The sequence below is a fragment of the Tachypleus tridentatus genome, chromosome 2 (assembly GCF_004210375.1).
Source record: "Tachypleus tridentatus isolate NWPU-2018 chromosome 2, ASM421037v1, whole genome shotgun sequence".
Taxonomy (NCBI): Eukaryota; Metazoa; Arthropoda; class Merostomata; order Xiphosura; family Limulidae; genus Tachypleus; species Tachypleus tridentatus.
In genome coordinates this window covers 137,404,117-137,430,000 of record NC_134826.1, presented here as the reverse complement: position 1 = coordinate 137,430,000, position 25,884 = coordinate 137,404,117, and the positions used below count along the sequence as shown (strand labels likewise).

Here is a 25,884-nt window from a genome sequence, read left to right as displayed (position 1 = left end):
ACCTTGTGAATATAATAGTGACGACAGTGTAAATATTACTATCACACAGAGGTACCTTGTGATGTAATAGTGACGACAGTGTAAATATTACTGTCACACAGATGTACCATGTGAATGTAATAATGACGACAGCGTAAATATTACTATCACACAGAGGTACCTTGTGATGTAATAGTGACGGCAGTGTAAATATTACTGTAATACAGATGTACCTTGTGAATGTAATAGTGAAGACAGTGTAAATATTACTATCATACAAATGTACCTTGTCAATGTAATAGTGACGACAGTGTAAATATTACTATCACGCAGAGGTACCTTGTGAATGTAATAGTGACGACAGTGTAAATATTACTGTCATACAGATGTACCTCTTGAATGTAATAGTGACGACAGTGTAAATATTACTATCACACAGATGTACCTTGTCATGTAATAGTGACGACAGTCTAAATATTACTGTCATACAGATGTACCTTGTGAATGTAATAGTGAAGACAGTGCAAATATTACTATCATACAAATGTACCTTGTCAATGTAATAGTGACAACAGTATAAATATTACTATCATACAGATGTACCTTGTGAATATAATAGTGACGACAGTGTAAATATTACTATTACACAGATGTACTTTGTGAATGTAATAGTGTCGACAGTGTAAATATTACTATCACACAGATGTAACTTCTGAATGCAATAGTGACGACAGTGTAAATATTACTATCACACAGATGTACCTTGTGATGTAATAGTGACGACAGTGTAAATATTACTATCATACAGATGTACCTTGTGAATATAATAGTAACGACAGTGTAAATATTACTATCATACAAATGTACCTTGGCAATGTAATAGTGGCGACAGTGTAAATATTACTATCACACAGATGTACCTTGTGAATGTAATAGTGATAACAGTATAAATATTACTATCATACAGATGTACCTTGTGAATATAATAGTGACGACAGTGTAAATATTACTATCACACAGATGTACCTTGTGATGTAATAGTGACGACAGTGTAAATATTACTATCATACAAATGTACCTTGTCAATGTAATAGTGGCGACAGTGTAAATATTACTATCACGCAGATGTACCTTGTGAATGTAATAGTGACGACAGTGTAAATATTACTATCACGCAGATGTACCTTGTGAATGTAATAGTGACGACAGTGTAAATATTACTATCATACAAATGTACCTTGTCAATGTAATAGTGAAGACAGTGTAAATATTACTATCATACAAATGTACCTTGTCAATGTAATAGTGACGACAGTGTAAATATTACTATCACGCAGAGGTACCTTGTGAATGTAATAGTGACGACAGTGTAAATATTACTGTCATACAGATGTACCTCTTGAATGTAATAGTGACGACAGTGTAAATATTACTATCACAGAGATGTACCTTGTGAATGTAATAGTTTCGACAGTCTAAATATTACTGTCATACAGATGTACCTTGTGAATGTAATAGTGAAGACAATGTAAATATTACTATCATACAAATGTACCTTGTCAATGTAATAGTGACAACAGTATAAATATTACTATCATACAGATGTACCTTGTGAATATAATAGTGACGACAGTGTAAATATTACTATCACACAGATGTACTTTGTGAATGTAATAGTGTCGACAGTGTAAATATTACTATCACACAGATGTAACTTCTGAATGCAATAGTGACGACAGTGTAAATATTACTATCACACAGATGTACCCTGTGATGTAATAGTGACGACAGTGTAAATATTACTATCATACAAATGTACCTTGTCAATGTAATAGTGGCGACAGTATAAATATTACAATCATACAGATGTACCTTGTGAATATAATAGTAACGACAGTGTAAATATTACTATCATACAAATGTACCTTGTGAATATAATAGTGACGACAGTGTAAATATTACTATCACACAGATGTACTTTGTGAATGTAATAGTGACAACAGTATAAATATTACTATCACACAGATGTACTTTGTGAATGTAATAGTGACAACAGTATAAATATTACTATCACACAGATGTACTTTGTGAATGTAATAGTGACGACAGTGTAAATATTACTATCATACAGATGTACTTTGTGAATGTAATAGTGACAACAGTATAAATATTACTATCATACAGATGTACCTTGTGAATATAATAGTGACGACAGTGTAAATATTACTATCACACAAATGTACCTTTTGATGTAATAGTGACGACAGTGTAAATATTACTATCATACAGATGTACCTTGTGATGTAATAGTGACGACAGTGTAAATATTACTATCATACAGATGTACCTTGTGATGTAATAGTGACGACAGTGTAAATATTACTATCACACAGATGTACCTTGTGATGTAATAGTGACGACAGTGTAAATATTACTATCATACAGATGTACCTTGTGAATATAATAGTGACGACAGTGTAAATATTACTATCATACAGATGTACCTTGTGAATATAATAGTGACGACAGTGTAAATATTACTATCACACAGATGTACATTGTGATGTAATAGTGACGACAGTGTAAATATTACTATCATACAAATGTACCTTGTCAATGTAATAGTGGCGACAGTATAAATATTACTATCACGCAGATATACCTTGTGAATGTAATAGTGACGACAGTGTAAATATTACTATCATACAAATGTACCTTGTCAATGTAATAGTGGCGACAGTATAAATATTACTATCATACAGATGTACCTTGTCAATGTAATAGTGGCGACAGTATAAATATTACTATCATACAGATGTACCTTGTGAATATAATAGTGACGACAGTGTAAATATTACTATCACACAGAGGTACCTTGTGATGTAATAGTGACGACAGTGTAAATATTACTGTCACACAGATGTACCATGTGAATGTAATAATGACGACAGCGTAAATATTACTATCACACAGAGGTACCTTGTGATGTAATAGTGACGACAGTGTAAATATTACTGTAATACAGATGTACCTTGTGAATGTAATAGTGAAGACAGTGTAAATATTACTATCATACAAATGTACCTTGTCAATGTAATAGTGACGACAGTGTAAATATTACTATCACGCAGAGGTACCTTGTGAATGTAATAGTGACGACAGTGTAAATATTACTGTCATACAGATGTACCTCTTGAATGTAATAGTGACGACAGTGTAAATATTACTATCACAGAGATGTACCTTGTGAATGTAATAGTTTCGACAGTCTAAATATTTCTGTCATACAGATGTACCTTGTGAATGTAATAGTGAAGACAGTGCAAATATTACTATCATACAAATGTACCTTGTCAATGTAATAGTGACAACAGTATAAATATTACTATCACACAGATGTAACTTCTGAATGCAATAGTGACGACAGTGTAAATATTACTATCACACAGATGTACCTTGTGATGTAATAGTGACGACAGTGTAAATATTACTATCATACAAATGTACCTTGTCAATGTAATAGTGGCGACAGTATAAATATTACTATCATACAGATGTACCTTGTGAATATAATAGTAACGACAGTGTAAATATTACTATCATACAAATGTACCTTGGCAATGTAATAGTGGCGACATTGTAAATATTACTATCACACAGATGTACCTTGTGAATGTAATAGTGATAACAGTATAAATATTACTATCATACAGATGTACCTTGTGAATATAATAGTGACGACAGTGTAAATATTACTATCACACAGATGTACCTTGTGATGTAATAGTGACGACAGTGTAAATATTACTATCATACAAATGTACCTTGTGAATGTAATAGTGACGACAGTGTAAATATTACTATCACGCAAATGTACCTTGTGAATGTAATAGTGACGACAGTGTAAATATTACTATCATACAAATGTACCTTGTCAATGTAATAGTGGCGACAGTATAAATATTACTATCATACAGATGTACCTTGTGAATATAATAGTGACGACAGTGTAAATATTACTATCACACAGAGGTACCTTGTGATGTAATAGTGACGACAGTGTAAATATTACTGTCACACAGATGTACCATGTGAATGTAATAATGACGACAGCGTAAATATTACTATCACACAGAGGTACCTTGTGATGTAATAGTGACGACAGTGTAAATATTACTGTAATACAGATGTACCTTGTGAATGTAATAGTGAAGACAGTGTAAATATTACTCTCATACAAATGTACCTTGTCAATGTAATAGTGACGACAGTGTAAATATTACTATCACGCAGAGGTACCTTGTGAATGTAATAGTGACGACAGTGAAAATATTACTGTCATACAGATGTACCTCTTGAATGTAATAGTGACGACAGTGTAAATATTACTATCACACAGATGTACCTTGTGAATGTAATAGTTTCGACAGTCTAAATATTACTGTCATACAGATGTACCTTGTGAATGTAATAGTGAAGACAGTGTAAATATTACTATCATACAAATGTACCTTGTCAATGTAATAGTGACAACAGTATGAATATTACTATCATACAGATGTACCTTGTGAATATAATAGTGACGACAGTGTAAATATTACTATCACACAGATGTACTTTGTGAATGTAATAGTGTCGACAGTGTAAATATTACTATCACACAGATGTAACTTCTGAATGCAATAGTGACGACAGTGTAAATATTATTAAAATACAGATGTACCTTGTGAATGTAATAGTGACGACAGTGTAAATATTACTATCACACAGATGTAACTTCTGAATGCAATAGTGACGACAGTGTAAATATTATTAAAATACAGATGTATCTTGTGAATGTAATAGTGACGACAGTGTAAATATTACTATCACACAGATGTACCTTGTGAATGTAATAATGACGACAGCGTAAATATTACTATCACACAGAGGTACCTTGTGATGTAATAGTGACGACAGTGCAAATATTACTGTCACACAGATGTACCTTGTGAATGTAATAATGACGACAGCGTAAATATTACTATCACACAGAGGTACCTTGTGATGTAATAGTGACGACAGTGTAAATATTACTGTCATACAGATGTACCTTGTGAATGTAATAGTGAAGACAGTGTAAATATTACTATCATACAAATGTACCTTGTCAATGTAATAGTGACGACAGTGTAAATATTACTATCACGCAGAGGTACCTTGTGAATGTAATAGTGACGACAGTGTAAATATTACTGTCATACAGATGTATCTCTTGAATGTAATAGTGACGACAGTGTAAATATTACTATCACACAGATGTACCTTGTGAATGTAATAGTTTCGACAGTCTAAATATTACTGTCATACAGATGTACTTAGTGAATGTAATAGTGAAGACAGTGTAAATATTACTATCATACAAATGTACCTTGTCAATGTAATAGTGACAACAGTATAAATATTACTATCATACAGATGTACCTTGTGAATATAATAGTGACGACAGTGTAAATATTACTATCACACAGATGTACTTTGTGAATGTAATAGTGTCGACAGTGTAAATATTACTATCACACAGATGTAACTTCTGAATGCAATAGTGACGACAGTGTAAATATTATTAAAATACAGATGTACCTTGTGAATGTAATAGTGACGACAGTATAAATATTACTATCATACAGATGTACCTTGTGAATATAATAGTGACGACAGTGTAAATATTACTATCACACAGATGTACTTTGTGATGTAATAGTGACGACAGTGTAAATATTACTATCACACAGATGTACCTTGTGAATGTAATAGTGACAACAGTATAAATATTACTATCACACAGATGTACCTTGTGAATGTAATAGTGACAACAGTATAAATATTACTATCACACAGATGTACCTTGTGAATGTAATAGTTTCGACAGTCTAAATATTACTGTCATACAGATGTACCTCATGAATGTAATAGTGACGACAGTGTAAATATTACTATCATACAGATGTACCTTGTGAATGTAATAGTGACGACAGTGTAAATATTACTATCATATAGATGTACCTTGTGAATGTAATAGTGACGACAGTGTAAATATTACTATCATACAGATGTACGTTGTCAATGTAATAGTGACGACAGTGTAAATATTACTATCACACAGATGTACGTTGTCAATGTAATAGTGACGACAGTGTAAATATTACTATCATACAGATGTACCTTGTCAATGTAATAGTGACGACAGTGTAAATATTACTATCATACAGATATACCTTGTGAATGTAATAGTGACGACAGTGTAAATATTACTATCATATAGATGTACCTTGTGAATGTAATAGTGACGACAGTGTAAATATTACTATCATACAGATGTACGTTGTCAATGTAATAGTGACGACAGTGTAAATATTACTATCACACAGATGTACGTTGTCAATGTAATAGTGACGACAGTGTAAATATTACTATCACACAGATGTACCTTTTGAATGTAATAGTGTCGACAGTGTAAATATTACTATCATACAAATGTACCTTGTCAATGTAATAGTGGCGACAGTGTAAATATTACTATCACACAGATGTACCTTGTGAATGTAATAGTGACAACAGTATAAATATTACTATCATACAGATGTACCTTGTGAATATAATAGTGACGACAGTGTAAATATTACTATCACACAGATGTACTTTGTGAATGTAATAGTGTCGACAGTGTAAATATTACTATCACACAGATGTAACTTCTGAATGCAATAGTGACGACAGTGTAAATATTATTAAAATACAGATGTACTATGTGAATGTAATAGTGACGACAGTGTAAATATTACTATCACACAGAGGTACCTTGTGATGTAATAGTGACGACAGTGTAAATATTACTGTCACACAGATGTACCTTGTGAATGTAATAATGACGACAGCGTAAATATTACTATCACACAGAGGTACCTTGTGATGTAATAATGACGACAGTGTAAATATTACTGTCATACAGATGTACCTTGTGAATGTAATAGTGAAGACAGTGTAAATATTACTATCATACAAATGTACCTTGTCAATGTAATAGTGACGACAGTGTAAATATTACTATCACGCAGAGGTACCTTGTGAATGTAATAGTGACGACAGTGTAAATATTACTATCATACAGATGTACCTCTCGAATGTAATAGTGACGACAGTGTAAATATTACTATCACACAGATGTTACTTGTGAATGTAATAGTTTCGACAGTCTAAATATTACTGTCATACAGATGTACCTTGTGAATGTAATAGTGAAGACAGTGTAAATATTACTATCATACAAATGTACCTTGTCAATGTAATAGTGACAACAGTATAAATATTACTATCATACAGATGTACCTTGTGAATATAATAGTGACGACAGTGTAAATATTACTATCACACAGATGTACTTTGTGAATGTAATAGTGTCGACAGTGTAAATATTACTATCACACAGATGTAACTTCTGAATGCAATAGTGACGACAGTGTAAATATTATTAAAATACAGATGTACCTTGTGAATGTAATAGTGACGACAGTGTAAATATTACTATCACACAGATGTACCTTGTGAATGTAATAATGACGACAGCGTAAATATTACTATCACACAGAGGTACCTTGTGATGTAATAGTGACGACAGTGTAAATATTACTGTCACACAGATGTACCTTGTGAATGTAATAATGACGACAGCGTAAATATTACTATCACACAGAGGTATCTTGTGATGTAATAGTGACGACAGTGTAAATATTACTGTCATACAGATGTACCTTGTGAATGTAATAGTGAAGACAGTGTAAATATTACTATCATACAAATGTACCTTGTCAATGTAATAGTGACGACAGTGTAAATATTACTATCACACAGATGTACGTTGTCAATGTAATAGTGACGACAGTGTAAATATTACTATCACACAGATGTACCTTGTGAATGTAATAGTGTCGACAGTGTAAATATTAATATCACACAGATGTACCTTGTGAATGTAATAGTGACGACAGTGTAAATATTACTATCATGCAGATGTACCTTGTGAATGTAATAGTGACGACAGTGGAAATATTACTATCATACAGATGTACTTTGTGAATGTAATAGTGACGACAGTGTAAATATTACTAAAATACAGATGTACCTCTTGAATGTAATAGTGACGACAGTGTAAATATTACTATCACACAGATGTACCTTGTGAATGTAATAGTTTCGACAGTGTAAACATTACTATCACACAGATGTACCTTGTGAATGTAATAGTGACGACAGTGTAAATATTACTATCACACAGATGTACTTTGTAAATGTAATAGTGACGACAGTGTAAATATTACTAAAATACAAATGCACCTTGTGAATGTAATAGTGACGACAGTGTAAATATTACTATCACACAGATGTACCTTGTGAATGTAATAGTGTCGACAGTGTAAATATTAGTATGACACAGATGTACCTTTTTAATGTAATAGTGACGACAGTGTAAATATTAGTATGGTAACTCTGCTTTTTTGTTAATGTAACAAATACAAGACTACTTCAGCTTTAGTAGTTTTATATTAATTTTTTTCATTGTTTGAGATGTGAGATAATCTAATAAATGAGAAGGAAAATACTGGTGTTTACTCAATTATACATAACAGAAATTGTACGTTTATAAACGCCTGGTGTCACAAAAAAGAAATAAAAAATTCCCATATTGACTTTTTTCACAAAAAGAATAATTTTAAATATATCAGTCATATGATTGGGCTTATATAATTTGTTATGCGCCAATTAGTGGTAACAAATACTAAAATAGGGAATAAATGTACATGGTCAGTATTTTGTAGTATTTTGGAGGCTAGGTTTTATAATTAAATCTTCGCACCCAGCTGATTGGACACTATTTCTTATAGAAGGTCTTGATCTTTTTAGATGTTTATTTGAATTATATGCTATGTCATGACTACTAAAGCCATTCACTATGGTCACTAAATTTAAATTACTGATGAAAATGATGGCAGCTTCTCAGCAGCAACGTACGAAACACCAAAACATAAGTATTATTACATACTTGTAGCTTAATATGGACGAATATTTAGTGGTATCACACAAGTTATCGTATACACATAAACCCCTAATTAAGTGAACTGATTCTTGTAGATTTCGAGTAGACTTCTTTTTTTTTTGTTTCTTTGAAATTTCTCACAAAGCTACACGAGGGCTATCTGTGCTTGTCGTCCTTAATTTAGTAGCGTAAAACAAGAGGAAAGGCAGCTAGTCATCACCTCCCACCGTCAACCCTTGGGCTACTCTTTCACCAACGAATAGTAGGATTGACCGTCACATTATTACGCCTCCACGGCTAAAAGGGCGAACATTTTTAGTGCGATGCGAATTCAAATCTGTAAGCCACAGATAATGAATCGAGCGTCCTAACAACCTGGCATTAATTCTTGTATATTTAATCGCCTCCCTATGTGGACTTCAGTCTTATACTTTTTTTTTTCTGATATTTATGGTTTTGTTCCTAACTAAGCTAGTTTTTTCCGGCTGTCAGTCTGTTTTTGGATTGAGATTAACTGTATAATATTTATATAAAACATAGTCTATGACGTCAAAACTGGCATTTCAAATAGTTTGTCTGGAAGATAGAGTTCTCAGGATATTTGATATGTCAGTTATCAAAGTATTTTCCACTCTTCAGGGGACGCCTGCGGGAGAGATATATTTTTATTTTTTATCTATATTATTTAGCTACTGTCTCGTGATGAGCAGAAAGAAAGAGAAGTGAAATGTAATAATATAATTTTTTTCACTGGCTTTTTTTTCTTCTTTTTTTTTTTTTTTTGCTTTTTCTGCGAAATTGAAATCTCTAAAGGCTTGGATTAGATAAAGAAAAATGAATGAAGAATAGCCTGGAATATTACTTCCCACAGATCACATGTATTGCTTAAGTTGTGGTGCCAGAACCCGTAATTTAAGAACAATTTACCGCGCCACCTGGGAATACTAATGATGATGTTACACTCTTTAGGATTGAATTGTGGTAGCAATTTAATCATTATATGTTCTTTCATGTGGCCAAACTAAAATGCAACGACTGAATAGAACATTTCGTATTCGAAGTTAATATAAATAATCCATGTGTTTCAGGGCATCTTTACATCTCCAAATTTCGTTAAAAACAAACCTAAGTTATTATTATTTACCAAATTTGGTAAATAATTGGTGCGATTATTTCAAAACAAATTGAAGTTTTTAGTTGAAGGCAACAAGAATAAATATGCCTTTGTTTGTTCTTTTTGTTAACCACACAACTGCACAATGTGCTATGTGTGCTGTGCCTAAAACGAGAATCAAACCTCGGATTTCAACTTTATAATTCAGAAAAAATACTGCTGAGCCAGAAGGGACCTAATAGTTCTGCATATTTAAAACAGTATTGTTAAGAAATTTTAATTTGTTATGAATACATCCGATGTTTCTGTACTCTCTGATTCATATATCTGATCCCATTCTGGTGTCTCCGTAGTAAGATCGAAGACTTATAGCGTTAAAATTCGCAGTTTGATTCTTGCGGTTCATCTGGCACTGGCAGATCATCATATTCCTTTGCGCTTAAAAAACAAACAAATAAACGGCCCGGGGGTTAGGGTATTCGACTTGTAATCTGAGGGACGCGGGTTCGAAACCCCGTCGTACCAAACATGCTCACTCTTTCAGCCGTGGGAGCGTTATATGTTACGGTCAATCCCACTATTCGTTGGTAAAAGAGTAGCCCGGCAGTTGGCGGTGGGTGGTGATGACTAGTTGCCTTCCCTCTAGTCTTACACTGCTAAATTAGGAACGACTAGTGCAGATAGCCTTCGTGTAACTTTGCGCGAAATTGAAAAACAAAATAGCTTATGAAATGACAGACATGCTTCAAGAGTTTAAATTTAAAAATTTACGCTTGTTATTCAGCGAATAGGAACACTGTGTGTCGTCACATCCACACGTTCATTTTTTTTTTCAGAAATAATTCGAAACAAAATACTAAATTAAAGGGACTCTGGTGAATACAAGATGTCTCAATCAGGCTAACCCATTATAGCCAGTTCTAACACCAGGAAAATCGAAAACTAAATCTATATCATTGCTTTGGATCTGTACGAAGGTATCTTTGTACCAAAACCATTACAAGTTGTTTGAGATACCCATGAACAGTTCACGAAAACCCCAAACTCTTCATTCCTCGCTGAAAAAGTAAACAAAAGAAAATCTTTCTAAATCTTTTTTTGTTAGATCTCTGAAGAATACATTCGTACTAAATCCCCTGTAAAGTGATCGAAATGTAGCCAAGAAATGGACCGAAATCCCTAAAACTATGCTTTTTGTGCTCTTTTGATATGTAAAATGACCCAAAATAGACAGATCCAACGTTTTACACCATTGAGTTGGATGCATAATATACTATATTTGTGCTAATTTTCATCTTGTTTGCCTTACACATGGCTGCAAAGAATCACAAAATATACATTTTTTGGTTATCGACATTTATATTTCTACCAACTCTCAAGTTGATTTGTCGAGAAACAAAGAGCTTGAACGAAGAAGAAAAAAAATAAGAGGAAAGGAAAATAGGAAGCAGTAGAAAGCATTTGAAGTGATAACCAGATTGGCTCTTAAACGTTGAAATATCGAATGAACTCTAAAACAATTTATTTTTTAATCACTAGATGTCTAAGAGTTTGGTTTGTTTTTGGATATTCGCACAGAACTATTAAAGTGCTATTTATAGTATTGTTTGTTTTTGTTTGTTTTGTAATTTCGCGCAAAGCTACACGAGGGCTATCTGCGCTAGCCGTCCTTAATTTGGCAGTGTATGACTAGAGGGAAGGCAGCTAGTCATCACCACCAACCGCCAGCTCTTGGACTACTCTTTTACTGACGAATAGTGGGATTGATCGTTACATTGTACACCCCCACGGCTGAAAGGGCGAGCATGTTTGGTGCTACAGGGATTCGAACCCGTGACCCTCAGCGTACGAGTCGAACGCCTTAACTCACCTGGCCATGCCGGGCTCGCTATTTATAGTAACCGTACCTACTTTTGAGCTATGAGATTGAAGAGGAAACTGTTAATTTACAGCACTCACGAAGAACTGTTGAACTATGCTTGTCTGACCGAAGAATAGTATTTCACCGTCACACTTATAACTCATCTACAGCACCCTGAGTGAAGATCGTGGTTTCTTTTCTTTCCTTTTTGTCAGTATAGGATTGTAAATGAAAAACCCACAGATTTATAATCCGACATGCTACCACGTGGCCACGATCGGTTCATGGCCAAAAACTTGTTACAGAATTTTCCAGTAAAGTTATTCGAAAGGCTTTCTGCACGTGACCCTCCCAAATATTGAAGTGACGCCTATCACTAATCATAGACTATTCTCATGGTTCAAGCAGATAACCGAATCTCGCCATAATTTTCACAGTGAATTCATGTCCCAAGTATAGATAGCACGTTTATGTGCAAGATCAAACGAGCTATGACTGTCCAGATTCACAGTGTAGTCACACTTGTCGAAAGTGAAACAGTTCTGTGAAGCGAGTAGTCACACTTGTCGAAAGTGAAACAGTTCTGTGAAGCGAGTAGTCACACTTGTCGAAAGTGAAACAGTTCTGTGAAGCGAGTAGTCACACTTGTCGAAAGTGAAACAGTTCTGTGAAGCGAGTAGTCACACTTGTCGAAAGTGAAACAGTTCTGTGAAGCGAGTAGTCACACTTGTCGAAAGTGAAACAGTTCTGTGAAGCGAGTAGTCACACTTGTCGAAAGTGAAACAGTTCTGTGAAGCGAGTAGTCACACTTGTCGAAAGTGAAACAGTTCTGTGAAGCGAGTAGTCACACTTGTCGAAAGTGAAACAGTTCTGTGAAGCGAGTAGTCACACTTGTCGAAAGTGAAACAGTTCTGTGAAGCGAGTAGTCACACTTGTCGAAAGTGAAACAGTTCTGTGAAGCGAGTAGTCACACTTGTCGAAAGTGAAACAGTTCTGTGAAGCGAGTAGTCACACTTGTCGAAAGTGAAACAGTTCTGTGAAGCGAGTAGTCACACTTGTCGAAAGTGAAACAGTTCTGTGAAGCGAGTAGTCACACTTGTCGAAAGTGAAACAGTTCTGTGAAGCGAGTAGTCACACTTGTCGAAAGTGAAACAGTTCTGTGAAGCGAGTAGTCACACTTGTCGAAAGTGAAACAGTTCTGTGAAGCGAGTAGTCACACTTGTCGAAAGTGAAACAGTTCTGTGAAGCGAGTAGTCACACTTGTCGAAAGTGAAACAGTTCTGTGAAGCGAGTAGTCACACTTGTCGAAAGTGAAACAGTTCTGTGAAGCGAGTAGTCACACTTGTCGAAAGTGAAACAGTTCTGTGAAGCGAGTAGTCACACTTGTCGAAAGTGAAACAGTTCTGTGAAGCGAGTAGTCACACTTGTCGAAAGTGAAACAGTTCTGTGAAGCGAGTAGTCACACTTGTCGAAAGTGAAACAGTTCTGTGAAGCGAGTAGTCACACTTGTCGAAAGTGAAACAGTTCTGTGAAGCGAGTAAGATAAAAACAAAAAAATTTAACGAATAAAAGCATATTTTAGAAAACGAGAATACTGTGTACACAATACAGTAACTGAATATTCGATCAAAATATTGCAGTACACGGGATTTTCTTAATATATACAGCTCGGATTGTAATTCTAATTTTGTTATCCAGTGTATAGCTGGTTTCTCTAAACCAATTATTCACAATGAATTGTAGATTAGATTTTATTAATTCCAGGTCCAGTTCTGTCTACCTTAATACAATTATACTCATCAAACGTTAAATATGTATTGCAAATTAAGCAATCTAACTTGGTATGTGTCATACTTCTGAATACTGCAACATAAGGAAACTTATTAGACTTATGAGCATATAAACTTAGTTGTTTTATACTGAGCCTTGAATTGCACAATGCAATATGTCTGCAGTGACTGACGTTGCATTTTAAGCACTACAAGGCCTCGAACGTGCTGCTGAGCCTCCAGGGCACTAAAGAAGCTCTATTGCGTTTATCGTAAGTGCCTGTTCTATTATCAGGATTTCTACTGAATATTACATCATAAACTTTACAAGGTTTGTCTTTTTTGTCTCTCTGTATAAAATCGATCTCAAGAAGATGATTCGTCTACTGCTGCTAAGCTCACAATGGAATAATATTTCAATCCGTTCTATGATTTTTATTTAATTACACGTTTTGAAGTCTGCGTAAAAGGAATACAATTAAGAAATCATAGGTTTTGTTAAGCCTTACGCATGGTGTTAACATGTATAAATAATGAAATTGAAAAACTGATTTTCCATAAATACAAACGACTACAAAGTAACGAACAAAGTCTTTGTTTGTTTGTTTGTTTTGAATTTCGCGCAAGCTACTCGAGGGCTATATGCGCTAGCCGTCCCTAATTTAGTAGTGTAAGACAAGAGGGAAGGCAGCTTGTCATCACCACCCACCGCCAACTCTTGGGCTACTCTTTTACCAACGAATAGTGGGATTGACCGTCACGTTATAACACCTTCACGGCTGAAAAGGCGAGCATGTTTGGTGCGACGGAAATTCGAACCCACGACTCTCAGATTACAAGTCGTACGTACGTCTTAACCAATAACGTACAAACTACAGGAGCATTTAAAATTTGCGAAATACGTAGAGTAAATGTCTTCCGACTCTTAAGAAGTACGTTTATATCTATTAACTGGTAATTATCTCAGCACACATCAACAATCCTTCGCAAATGTGCTACAGAAGATAACGTTTAGACTAACTTATCAGGAGTCAAACTGAACATAATGTGAAATAAGCCAATTATTAGCAATACGACAGATTAGATAATGCTTGAACAACTTCATGTTAGTCAATATAACTGATTAGAGAATTTTTAAATAGTAATAAATTATTAATATAATATAATATAATATAATATAATATAATATAATATAATATAATATAATATAATATAATATAATATAATATAATATAATATAATATAATATAATATTAAATATTCCTCAGTTAGGTAAATCAGTATGACAGAACATAATATTTTGATGACTGTATTCGAGACAAAGATACATAATGCTGAAACAATTAAGATTTATATCAGTCAGTCAGAGAAGATAATTTATAAAGTACAATAATCAATCAGAATCCAAGCAATGGTGACACAAAGTTTGTATAATATAAGTAGTGCTATCAATCAGAATCCAAGCAATGGTGACACAAAGTTTGTATAATATAAAGAGTACCACGAAAACACTGTGGTAACTTCTTTATTTAGTTTATACCAGCAGAAAACAGTGCACTTCTGTAGTTTATATGCCAGCAAGATACCTCTGTAGTGTTTACGACAACAAATTATTACTGCTGCGCGTAAGAGAAAAAAGTACCACTGCATGTCTCATACAACACAATACTACAGTAGTGTCTAGGAGAAAAAGACACTACTGTAGTATCTGCGAGAATAAGGTACTAACTAGTGTAGTGTCTGACAGAAAAACGTACTACCGTACTGTCTGCAAGAACAAGGTATTACTGTAGTGTCTGTGAGAAAAAGGTGATTGTGTAACGTCTAGAAGAACAAGGTACTATTGTAGTGTCTGAAAAAAAAGGCACTTCTTTAGAGTCTACAAGAATAATGGATTACTGTTTTGTCTGAGAGAAGAAAATATTTCTCTGGTGTCTGTAACTACCACAGTGTCTGAGGAAACGATAAACTACCGTGGTGTCTGGAAGAACATGATATTACAGCAGTGTCTGTGATATTAGGTTGCCACTGTAGTGTTTGTGAGAATAAGTCATCACTGTAATCCTTGAAAGAATGTTGCAGTTTTTGTTGTTGTTTTTTTTATCCGACGTGTTGTAACAGACAACGTGACATAGTTGCTGTGGAAACAGAAATCTGACATTGTAATGATCAGCTTAACGTTGTCCTGGTCGTTTCTAGTTGAAATCACGTTCAACACCAAAGTAGTCTCACTAATCGACATAACAACCTTTGTAGCACAACAGCTTTTTTCAAGTCAGATGGGTGTGGCCGGTTGTTAGTGTGCTCGGAATGAGAATCCGAGTTTTCACGGTTTTGTACTGTTGCCTCAAAAGTGGAATCCGTATCTTTGGGCTGTGAGTGCGCTATTAGAGTGACCGTCAAATCCCACGATGCGACCAGAGAAAAATTAGCGATGGATGTTGCTGGTTGTTTTATTTTTCTCTATACCCCGTAGTAGCTTTACCAGAATATTCTAAACAATTATTAAGCCAAGTTTAAAATATTAATTTCAATGATCTAAAACGCTAATGAAAACACGATATTAAAAGCATTGATTTGAATTTCGCGCATAACTGCACGAGGGCTATCTGCTCTAGCCGTCCCTAATTTAGCAGTGTAAAACTAGATGGAAGGCAACTAGTCATCACCACCCACCGCCAACTCTTGGGATTCTCTTTTACCAACGAATAGTGGGATTGACCGTCACGTTATAACACTCCCACGGCTGAAAGGGCGAGCATGTTTGGTGCGACGGGAATTCGAACCCACGACTCTCAGATTACAAGTCGAACGTCTTAACCAACAAAGTACAAACTACAGGAGCATTTAAAATGTGAGAAATACGTAGAGTAAATGTCTTCCGACTCTTAAGAAGTACGTTTATATCTATTAACTGGTAATTATCTCAGCACACATCAACAATCCTTCGCAAATGTGCTACAGAAGATAACGTTTAGACTACTTTATAACGAGTCAAACTGAACATAATATGAAATAAACCAGAGTTATTAGCAATACGACAGATTAGATAATGCTTGAACAACTTTATGTTAGTCAATATAACTGATTAGAGAATTTTTAAATAGTAATATAATATTAAATATTCCTCAGTTAGGTAAATCAGTATGACAGAACATAATATTTTGATTACTGTATCCGAGACAAAGATACATAATGCTGAAACAATTCAGATTTATATCAGTCAGTCAGTCAGAGAAGATAATTTATAAAGTACAATAATTAATCAGAATCCAAGCAACGGTGATACAAAGGGCGAGCATGTTTGGTGTGACAGGGATTCGAACCCAAGACTCTCTGATTACGCGTCGAGTGCCTTAACCACCTGGCCATGCCGGGCCGCTTTTAAAAGGAACGTATGTTCCACTCTTGATGGAACTCGTCACCAGAACTGAACATTTCACAGTCTGAAATTTCTTGTAATCTCCTTTTAAATCAGGATAGGCGAATAAAACACGATCATTTATTACTTCTATGTTTAATAAAGTTTTAAATGTGTATGTATGTGGAAATATATTAATAGAAAAGGGAACACAACATTTTCAACGAAAGGCCTAAATATACGATTAATAATAAAGACAAGTAACATAACTCAAAAATGAGATTTTGGCCAAGTTAGCATTTCTGATATGCGTAACATGAGACGAGAGACAGGCACGAAAAAATATTCGATGAAAGATATCGAAGAAATGGCATTGAAATATTACAAGCACTTCTTTGATACGTGCTACTCAACAATATCCCTTCTTTTTTATCAACCAAAATACAACGTTAAACAATGAATATTTAAAACACAAACACATTTAAAATCACTCTTAAAGAATTTGGTGGACTTCTTAAGATATTCTCGCAAAGCTACGCGAGAGCTGTCAAAGAATAACTGATATTTATTTTTGAACTGGTTCTTTGTTTTCGTTTTGTTTTGAATTTCGTGCAAAGCTACACGAAGACTATCTGCTTTAGCCGTCCCTAATTTAGCAGTGTAAGACTAGAGGGAAGGCAGCGAGTCATCACCATCTACCGCCGACTCTTGGGCTACTGTTTTACAAAGGAATAATGGAATTGACCGTAACTTATAACGCCCCCAAGGCTGAAAGGACGAGCATGTTTGTTGTGAAGGGGATTCGAACTCGAGACACTTGGATTACTAGTTGAGTACCTTAACCACCTGGCCATACCGGGACCTGTTTTCAATGGGATAAATCATTTTCTATTGTTCATTAATAACGCCATCTTGTAAGAACGTTTATCGGTTGCAAAAAATGAAATTGAACTTCACACAAAATAAACAAATGTTATTTTTTCGTGGTTTATAACAAGTGATTTAAAAAGATTAATAAATATTATGTAGGGGTCGTTTAAACGAAACGTTCATCGCGTTTTTTTCCGTATGCTGATTTTTATAGTGTGTTTTTTTTTTCTCTCGTGGGCTACATTTGTATGTTTTCATGTGACATTTAAACATGGAAACATTCTCACTATAACAGTAACTCAGCTGATCACGTCACACATTTGTAGACTTTGGAACATAGGTAAAAAGTTACATCTTGACAAATCGTGAATAAAAAATACAACACACTATGATTCACGAAAGCAGTACATTAAAAAATGCCTAGTTATATGAAACAAGTAAGATGTCTGGTATTGACAATTACGATAGGACGACACTTTACATTGGCTAAATAGCCATATTAATGGTTTAATGAAGACTTCATAAATACGTCCATACATCGAGTATTAATACAGATAGTATTGCTAATCATGTCTATTCATGTGGCATGAATATAGATTTTCTAAATATGTTCAATGGTCCTTTCATTAGCTCAGTTCCCATAAGAGTTCAAAATTGATTATGTTTTATTATAAAGGAGTCATAATATGGTTTAACTTTCTTTAACGATGACCTTGCTGTTTAGTAGAGGTTGCATAAAAGATAAACAAGTGAAATGTGACTCATAAATGTTTTACCTTTATCTGTTAATTATCGTTTATCTTGTTTATTGTGCCACGACACGGCTCAAAATGAGTTCTTACACGGTTTATTAATTAATCTAGCTCACATAAGACATATTTTAAAAGCGTTTAACGCAGTAAAATTATTTTGTCAAGGTAATTTCTCTTTTTATAATTGGCCAAGCATGTTAAGGCGTGCGACTCGTAATCTGAGGGTCGCGGGGTCGCAACCCCGTCGCGCCAAACATGCTCGCCCTTTAAGCCGTGGGGGCGTTATAAAGTTACGGTCATTCCCACTATTCGTTGGTGAAAGAGTAGCCCAAGAGTTCAAGGTGAATGGTGATGACTAGCTGCCTTCCCTCTAGTCTTACACTGCTAAATTATGGACGACTAGCGCAGATAGCCCTCGTGTAGCTTTGCACGAAATTCAAAACAAACCAAACTCGTCGAGATTTACATAGAGCTTTGGTACTGGCGGCTTTTGTTATATTTAATAAACTATCTAGTTAAAAAGAAGCGAAATCGTCAAAATGTATCTGAAACTTATATTAAAACACCAAAAAACGACTTCATTTTAGGCCATAATATTAAAGGAAACTCGAAAATCATCTATGGTCATCGAAAAACTTCTTTCAGCCACAAGTATATAATTGTGAGATTTTCCCCGATCTGTTTGTGATTGAGGCTCTACTCGGAGTATAAGAAAAGAACAAACCAAAAACAATAATTTAAATAACAATTATATGTAGGGCAATAACACTTTTATCGATACCAATATATCGTGATATAGTTTATTTTATTTGTCGTTATACACAACAGACATTTCGGAGAACACAAAGGACCTTGCATACAATTAAATGTTACGTTTTGAGGTAACCATTAATATATTTCTTAATTACAGACTTTCTCTGAGTAATTAAAAACAAACTGTTAGAAATATAACAGAGGTGAAAGGAAACGAAAAAGGATCTTACCTGAAAGCTGTAATGAGAAAGAAAAGACATAGAAAGTCCGAAGAAGTCCAGAAGAGGTTTTCCTGTCAGCTGATGTGGTCAATTTCATCTTATAAAGAAACGTACCACGTCAAGATAGGTAACGGATGCTCTTTCACTTGTTCATAGAAATGTTAGAAACTTATAAAAGCCGAAAAAATATTCTCGACAAAATTTGTTTTGCTTTATTTTCGACACCTGAAAGGAACGAAAAATTTTAGTTTAATTCAAGGATTTCCTATCAGAAGGACCAGAGTTATTCAGATGTTCGTCAGCAGAAGAAAGGATAACATATCTAGACATGCCCCGAAACCCTCTGTTCCTTAGCCTCACACACATGCTTCTGAAAGATTGTTATCTTGAAGACACTTCTCACCAGACAGCTGGGGGTCTAGTACTCGCTGTGTGCTTGTCAGCTACGAAAAGACTTATATACCTCAGAATAGAAGCCCTCTTGTGCTCACGTCATGAAACACCCTAGGCTCCAATTGTTAATGAGTGCGTGCGGTAAATATGCAGGATTCCCTTTCAGCTTGGCATTGAGGAGAGCTGCTACGTGGCGCCCTCACTTGTTCGTTTCCGACTTCTTTGCGGAACTCAACTGCTCTGCAGGTAAAACATCTATACAGGCATCACTTCTGCGAATCATCACAAAGCCGTAAACCTCCCGAACGTGCATGGAGGCAAATTAAACGAGCTGTTAAACCTAAGTAGTTGCACTGAAGTTGTATTACTGAAACACGATAAAACTGTGTGAATCAAAGAGAGAGAACAATTGAGAAAAAGAAACTACTAAATGGAAAAGAAACACTATTGTTTTAATAATAGCTAACCCTTAATCTTTCTAAGAGACATTACTTCTTAATCGAATCTTCAACTGGGAGCGAGAATATTTGAAATAGACGAATTAGGTTTCTTTGAAAAAAACCTAGTACAAATCAATCAGGTTTCTTTTGTAAAATAAAATAATTGGTTGCTGATAAAAAAAAAAATATGTTATACATTTCTTGGGTACATTCAAAATAAGAAAAGTTCTAATCCTAACAAGATAAAACATCAAAAAAGATAAACAAACGCTGCAAAAATATCAATTTTAACTAAATTCAGTAATTAATAACGTATTTGAGACTGCTTAGGGCTGTACTTGAAAACAGTGTATATTTTTATTGCATAAGAGACGGTGTGCAAGTGATATTGAAATGTATAACTGCAACTGGTAGTGACTGTTTCAGCAACAAAACATACCTAACACAGCTAGCAGACTAAAGGAGTAAATATATTTGTGTGTGAATACGGGATCGAAACCAAAATAGTACAATAATAGTTTTTTTCATAACATACAAACAAAACTTATACCTATAAAATAAAGCGACTTTATTCGAGAGAGCAGAATTGCAAAGTACAAGGACATTGAAAATGATTACATAATATTTTAGCGTATTCTATTTCTAATAAAGTTAAAATAAATTTAATTCATGATTGATCGACTGTCTATCACCAGTACAAAAGTGCAGACATTAGAAAGTATGTTATTGATCGACTGTCTATCACCAGTACAAAAGTGCAGACATTAGAAAGTATATTATGGACATCACATGTGTTAAGACTGTGGCTGCGTATGTTCACATGACTCATCAAAGTATGCATGACTGAAGAAGTGCCTGCAACAGAAATGGTCTAGTAAACAACCCTCACAATTAACAGCAAGTACCACTATGTGTAACATTTTCTGGGCTTAAACAGAAGTTTTACAGTTTTTTATGTCAATCAACAAATATACTTACGTGTTACGATTTGCTTGTAAAATATTCATAACATTATATAAAGTAACATATGATTAACTTACATTATCTGAAAGAGAAGTAAAGACTTTTCTTGAAATCATTTCATCACGTCTTGAAGATGAACAAAAAATATTTACAATTTACCAACATTTACATAATTATTCATTCAAAATTGTTGTTTGAAATAGACTACTACACAAAATGGCCCGGGAGGGCCAGCTGGTTAAGGCACTCGACTCGTAATCCGAGGGTCAAGGGTTTGAATCCCCGTCGCACCAAACATGCTCGTATTTCCAGCCGTGGGGGCGGTACAAAGATATGGTCAATCCCACTATTCGTTGATAAAATAGTAGCCCAAGAGTCGGCGGTGGGTGGTGATGACTAGCTGTCTTCCCTCTAGTCTTACACTGGTAAATTAGGGACGGCTAGATCAGATAGCCCTCGAGTAGCTTTGCGCAAAATTCTAACCCAAACCAAAGTAATTATTCTATCACACAACTATTGTATATTAGTTCCTTCACACAACTATTGTATATTTATAATTTAATTATGAAAAGTCTGCAAGTCAGTTTTAACCAATTAACTGCTTTGCGTATTTATCCACAATATCCGTACAATTATAACTAGTATTCCACTCGGAATATGAAGTTAGTGTTACAGCTCCGATTGTAAATCTATTGATCTACTTTGAGCTTGCTTAACTTGTTAGAAATTAAGCATCTGGTGTTATGCTATTCCCCGCTATTGAAGCAATTTGTTCACTAAATAGCTGAGTCTCGTGCGTGGACAAATAAGGCATATTTATCTAAACATTTATTGTTAAAGATAGCGGGTCTTTGAGGACATCTGTTTATCAAGTCTTCATTAAATCAGCCATGCCTTATTTCCTTACTTATGAAGTAACATTGTACATGTATAAGCAAGTGGAAAGATAGAGACTATTTTGTTTGAAATAGACTACTACACAAAATGGCCCGGGAGGGCCAGCTGGTTAAGGCACTCGACTCGTAATCCGAGGGTCAAGGGTTTGAATCCCCGTCGCACCAAACATGCTCGTATTTCCAGCCGTGGGGGCGTTATAAAGTGATGGTCAATCCCACTATTCGTTGATAAAAGAGTAGCCCAAGAGTTGGCGGTGGGTGGTGATGATTAGCTGCCTTCCCTATAGTCTTACATTAATAAATTAGGGACGGCTTGGTGCAGCGGGCTAACAACCTACTCACTTAAATACCTGTTGAAGAATCTGCAAGCGATTGCGGCCCTATGTTCCTTGATGGAATCTAATGGTGATAACTAACTAACTAAATTTACACTATTAATGTAACTATATGTGGTTAGCGTAATTTGCCTCAGAGACGATGTATAGCAGTTTAATTCCAATGAACCTAGCACTAGATGACGTTCGAATCTAGTAACCTGAGGAGCATGCCATACACAAGAAAGCACACTGTAAGACCACTACTTCACAGATTCTTGTCATCTGCACATTCGTCTGTAGACACGATCCTTCAGTTCACAACTTATAATAATTCTCAAACACGTGGAGATGGTTGTACGAAGTAAAATATTATTTCTGGCCTCTTAGATTTTCGTGGACAGTTACAAGTTAGCCATCAATAGGTGGTGCAGGTCTGTGAGTTACATGTCGTTTGAAATTAATTCATCCAAAAAGCTAATATCTATGATAGAAATCGCTGAGGTGATAATGTTTTTGTTGTATTCTTTTTAATATCCCTATCATTGATTTTAAATCATACGTCTGAAAAAATAGCATTTTTAATCTATTCCAGACCCTCAAAATCCGCTACTACCCAGGTGACGTTCTGCTCTATATCAAACTATTCAAATGTCATTCACTTTTGGTAAATATATTATTCCAATACTTCCTTAGGTTTGCTAGTAGAAACTCAAACTTTAAAAGGTTAGATTAATAGCAATTTGTTGAACGGGTTTTGAAAGCAATGTATAAAGGTACCAGTAAAAAAAAAAGTTATATCCTACAACCAAATGAATTAATTTAGAACAAAAAAACAATTATTTGTCATTGTTATAAAAACACCTTCCTTCTCCTGTAGTAAGATGCATTCTTTTATGTATTTTTAGGACGGTCGACAAACAGGATAACAATTTGCATAATACCAGCCAGATAAAGACATTATCGTGGTAATCAAGCCACGTTTGCACACTTGGTCAGTGTTGGAAAATAGGGTGTAGTGTCCTAACTGTTTACTCTGTTGGTACTATCGCTAATTCTAGGCACTGCAAACGCTGTAATAAAGCTAAGCATCCTAGATGGACAAAACAACAGATAGACAGGTCATTCTATATGAGGTACGTAAATACTGAATAGTTCATAACATTGTTTAAGTAAAGATGAAGAACGATATAATTTAGTCTCGAAAGTCTCTTAAAATACTTGGTTTCAATAAAAACATCCGTGAAGTAAGTTGATTCGAATTTTTAAAATATTTTCTAGTATATATTGAAGTATGAGCTGAGCAGATTCATGTATAAACACAAGAGGCACAGTCATGTTTAAATGATTCAATTCGACTCAATGCATGCCAATAGTGTTGATGTTTCGTTATGTTCTAGAGACTTCTCTTTCACACAGATGACTCTGATAAGCAGCTATGACTGATGAGTACACAGTGTAAATTGATCTTCTAGTGGGAGGTGGCCAGTTCTTATACCTCTATATATTTCTTGTTTTGGTTTTTAACAACAAAATATTCTGAAGACATGAATCTCATCAACTGGATTTTCAAAAGGTGGCGCCGTTTAAACAAACGGATAAATAAGTGTCTTATTTCAATTTGTGAGGCAAATGACACAGAACTTAACGAGTCTGATACCTTCTACACGACAAACTAATAACCAGTAGAAACGATCTAAACATCTGCGTAAATATGAGTTATTCCTATCAGGGTACTGATGAGATGCGTGAACACAATGAAGTCTGATTAACTGAGAACTTTTCCACCAAAAACAGACTTCACGTGTCTATAAATTAAACAGTAAACGTTCTGTTTGATCTTATATTTCAGTAAAAAGAAGAGAAGTAATCAGAGTTGGAAGATATTTACATCAGGATATTGACCTCAAATAACACGGTATGTGAAGAGATGCCTCGTACATCAAGAAGAAAACGTTGAGTTGATGAAAAGTTTGCGCAACCAATGTAATGCTGGTTGAATCATCTATGAAGCTCCATCCTGTAATTTGTAGTTTGGTGATCAACAAAAGAAGGCTCAGTTTAACCTTTCTGTTTAACCCGGAGTTAAACCTCGTCTATATCAGTTACAAAAAGGCTTAGGAAAGTTAACCGGGTGTGTCACTGACATTTTGAGAAAATTCTAAAATCCGGTTTACAAGAATAATTCTGTGCGAGGGTTTCACAATTTTAAGAAGCCTCATTAGAAGTTGTTTACAAAACTTTTTAGTGATTTCTATATAGAACTAAAAAAACAAAACCAAAATGAAAAACTGACCGTGCATATAAAATAACACTTGATATAGTTTTAACACTATATAGCTTACACTTTGTTTTCTTGTTCTCAGAACAAGTTGTGTGACTAAGTATGTTTGGTGCTATCTACGCTAGCTGTTTACGCTAATTTAGTAGCGTAAGACTAGACGAAAGGCAGTTAGTCAACACCACCCATCACCAACTCTTGGACTACTTTTTTACCAACAAATAGTGGGATTGATCGTCACATTACAACGCTCCCTCAGCTGAAAGAAGGAGCATGTTTGATATCACGGAGATTCAAACTCACGACCCTCAAATTACGGATCGAGCACCCAAACCACCTACCCATGCCGGGGCTGTGTGTTTGGTAGGGGCGTTTGTATGTTCCTGTGCGTGTTTTCTTACAGCAAAGCTATATCGTGCTATCTGCTTAGTCCACCGAGGAGAATAGAACCCCTGATTTTAGCGTTGCAAATCCATAGACTTACGGCTGTAGCAGCAGGGAACTCGTAAGTTCGTATAGTGCAGCAGTCAATTTATATCTTTTTATGTTTTGTTTTTTTTTAATATTTGAAAGCTAATTCAGTCAATTTATTTTTAGATTGATCATGTTGCTGATTTAATGTATACAGTTTACAGGGGCATGTTTAGAAGCCTTTGGGATAATATTATTTCTTTTTCTTTTACTTGTAGTTTTTAAGATTAACTTCTGACACGTTGTAGGTTATCTGACAACCATATTATATAAGACAGCGTACAAACGTTTTGCATAATTTAGGGATATTGTGAATGTGCAGCTTGTGTGCATATCTGCAATGAACCTAAATTAGTTCATACGTTTAGTACTC

General features: G+C 34.8%; 1 protein-coding gene across 3 annotated transcripts in view; it reads right to left on the bottom strand.

The window, feature by feature from the left end:
* Positions 1-25,884, bottom strand: part of LOC143245212 (uncharacterized) — a 136,759-nt gene that overhangs the window by 82,809 nt on the left and 28,066 nt on the right. For 2 of the 3 annotated variants that reach the window (XM_076491303.1, XM_076491305.1), the window contains exon 1: positions 19,763-20,256. In XM_076491303.1, the coding sequence (XP_076347418.1) occupies positions 19,763-19,850 (88 nt within the window). In that variant the 5' untranslated portion in view covers positions 19,851-20,256. Of the gene's footprint in view, positions 1-19,762; positions 20,257-25,884 lie in introns of those variants that run through there. The other variant, XM_076491304.1, reaches the window with a different exon arrangement.